The sequence below is a fragment of the Nannospalax galili genome, unplaced genomic scaffold (assembly GCF_000622305.1).
Source record: "Nannospalax galili isolate Female #2095 unplaced genomic scaffold, S.galili_v1.0 scaffold4061, whole genome shotgun sequence".
NCBI lineage: Eukaryota > Metazoa > Chordata > Mammalia > Rodentia > Spalacidae > Nannospalax > Nannospalax galili.
Window position 1 is genome coordinate 33,715 of NW_008343961.1, and position 3,215 is coordinate 36,929.

Sequence of the window (3,215 nt, forward strand, 5' to 3'; positions counted from 1 at the left end):
AAATAACAAAACTCTTTTTAAAGCAAATAATTCACAGAAGATTCGATTTTCAAAGAAATATGTCTGAGTGTCTGAATAGAGAGAGGAGGAACAGTTAAGAAACAGGGTCATCTTCCCACAGACATTCAGAGCTCACATGTCACATCGTGAAACTTAATTGTATTTATTCAAAACTGTTTTTGTTTTCTTCTGATTCAGTACCTGAAAATCAACAGCTGAGAACCACAGACCTGACCCCAGGAAACTGGTGCATAAGGAACTTCCTCACACCAAGCATCGGCAGCCTAGATCCCTTAAAGCTCAGAAGTATAGAAAAAGCCAATGGGCCCCTTGAGACTGAGCATTCCCCGGCCCGAGGACGAGAACCCCAGGGTAAGTGGAGGCCTGCATGTCCAAGCAATCCAGGGAGGTGGATGAGTCAGACACTGGGATCAGTCCGTCTCTTTAATCCATGGTCCTTTCCAGTCTCAACTGGGCTTTCTGGGGCCCTGCTCAGCTGGGAAATAGAGTCACGTAAAGCCTTGGGAGGAGATGAGCAGACTCAGCCATTATTTATAGTATAGCTTTACAGTGTTGTGTTTTATTGTTGAAATTTTGCTCATCACCATAACCCTCGGGTCCTCCAATCCTAGCGCAAGTGTGCACCCACCCCCTATTGTAGGCAAAACGAAACCATTTTCACTTAAAAAGTATTACAGCCATGTATATCCATATGGAACATTCAAAGATGATTCAAAATCTCACCCAGGATCAACCTTTGACAGCTACTGGGGATATTGTGGGGTGTGTTCAAAGATAACTTCTTTTCTCCTCACAGTTGAAGTGCAAAAACTGTGGAGCCTTTGGCCACACTGCAAGAAGCAGTAGATGTCCCATCAAGTGCTCAAGTTGGATTGTAGTCCCACAGCTCCTGGGGCCAAGGAAGGAGAACCAGAACCCATGCAAGACCCAGAACCTGAGGAATCCAGGGCTGCTCAGTCAGGAAAAGAGAGAAAAGGAGCCAAGAAACAGGTGTGTGATGGGGGAGGATGGGGGAGCGCTCAAGATGCTGAAGCCTTGTCCTGAGGCTTTGCTCCATCTCCACATGATGGGAACTCCATCTCTGGGCAATGACAGAATCTATGTAGATCTCAAAATGATCATGATAGCCCCTAAAGCACACAGAGGGCAGCTCCTTCATTCCCTGCCCAATCTGTAGTCAGAGGGATTTGGGCTCACCTAGGATCCTGCAAATACCTAGCAGAAAAGCATTGGTGTCTACAGGGCAGGATTGTGGGAAATGAGAATCACTGTTTACACCAAGGAAAGGGTCGGGAAGAGCAAAAGCTGCATGTGCAGGAACTTCAGAGAAGCTCGACCTGTGACATTCCAAATGCTGACAGGGTCAGAGAGGGAGAGGCAATTGTTCCAATTCTGTACAAACCCTGAAGTGTTCACATGTCATTTCTGTTCCTCAGACCAGATCAGCAGAGCAAGCATCTCCTCCACATGTTTTCCCTGGGAGCCCAAATGAAGGACCAGCGAAACCACGTGGATGTGACTAGAAGTCCTGACGGTTTTACTGTAAGTGTCCTTTTGTGGCCAGCTCCTTTTCCTCCTGTGTGTCCTGGTTTGGTCGCCTTATGTCACTTGTGGGTGTCAGATTCCTTGAACCCTCTTGTTTGTTGCAAGGACTGAATTCTTTATTTCTTATCTCCCAGCTTTCTTCCATTTACAGTAATGATTTTCTGACTTGTCGCTTATTTGATTTCTTGGTACAGTCTAATGAACTGCGGGCAGGCGTCTTAATAACTGTGTACTTGAAAGTAACCTTGGTCTTCTAGAAGTCCTTCATTCCCTATAAGCTCATATCAGAACCGAGGTCTGCATACCTAGCCTGCATCTATCTATCATCTCTTATCTATCTATCTATCTATCTATCTATCTATCTATCTATCTATCTATCTATCATCTATGTATCTATGTATCTATCTATCATCTATCTGTGTTATCTGTGTGTGTTTTGTGTGTGTGTGTCTATGTATTGTCTTCATGGGTTTTTCTGTGCGTTGTTATCTATCTATCTATCTATCTATCTATCATCTATCTATCATCTATCCATCTATCATCTATCTATCTATCATCTATCCATCATCTATCTATATATAATCTATCTATCATTATCTGTCTATCTAAATATCTACCCATCTTTGTATCTGTTTTCATTTTCAGTAGTATAGGTATACACGCATTTACATATAATGCATCAATATACACATTCATGCACATTAGACTTTCTTATATTGTGGGTTCCCTATACCATCCAGACTGGATGGAAGTGGATACACAGCATTCTGCAGAGTTTGGGTAACTAGTGTGGGGCATCACATCCTGAGCATTCTCTCATCAATGTGACACTAGAAAAGTGTTAGATGTTATATTACTAATGCAGACTCTGTTATTTCAGCGACTTTCACTTTCATTTGATGCTGAGACAGGACTGATGTGTAATGGACCTATGATTTTTATTTTCTGCAGCATCCAGGCGTGCCAATGCTCATTCACAGGACCAGGAAGATACCTGCCGTGGACCATGCTCCAACTAGTCTGCCACTTGACAAGAAATATAAGAGGAAACACACATACCCTGAAGAGCCTCTCATCCAAAGCCCTGATCCCACCTTTTCATCTCCAGGACATGTCAAAAGTAAGAAGGAGGCTATCACAGCTACCCAGAAGCCTGTGTCCTTGTACTATGTACCAAAGCCTTCCCTTGAGAATCTGAGGGGTCAGAGTCTACAGGGACACTCTCAAAGTCCAAACTTGGCTTCAAGAATGCATGGAAAGGGTAAAGTGCTCAGCAGACACTCACCAGCCACGTGCCATGATGGGAACAGACATCCTGTCCTACATACACATGGACAGGTCCCCAAACTGAGCTTCTGGGTACCAGGCAAGAAGCCTTCAGATGTCTCCCTGCAGTCTAGGCAGAATCCCACAAAGAAAGTGAAAGTCAGTTCCATCCAGTCCCCTGAGAACAGCTTTGTATGTCCTGCTTTGAAGGCTGCCCTGGATCTGCAGACGTCTGAGAGGATCAAGAGGCCTGGACTACAAGAGTCATCCAAAGTGAGCCAGAAGAATCCATCTCACATTCACAAATCAGACAAAGAGCTACTACAAAACCGATCTCACCTGATTTCTGCGCAGCCCTGCATCAAATCTGATCACCCATTGTC

The 3,215-nt window shown here is 44.3% G+C and overlaps 1 protein-coding gene across 1 annotated transcript in view; it reads left to right on the top strand.

Moving 5' to 3' along the window:
• Window positions 1-321: 321 nt before the first annotated feature.
• LOC103739745 (putative protein FAM90A22P) overlaps window positions 322-3,215 on the top strand; it is a 10,674-nt gene continuing 7,780 nt past the window's right edge. Inside the window, exons 1-4 of the mRNA XM_029566982.1 lie at window positions 322-372; window positions 818-1,011; window positions 1,458-1,563; window positions 2,518-3,105. Coding sequence (XP_029422842.1) covers window positions 322-372; window positions 818-1,011; window positions 1,458-1,563; window positions 2,518-3,105 — 939 coding nt within the window. The remainder of the gene's footprint in view (window positions 373-817; window positions 1,012-1,457; window positions 1,564-2,517; window positions 3,106-3,215) is intronic.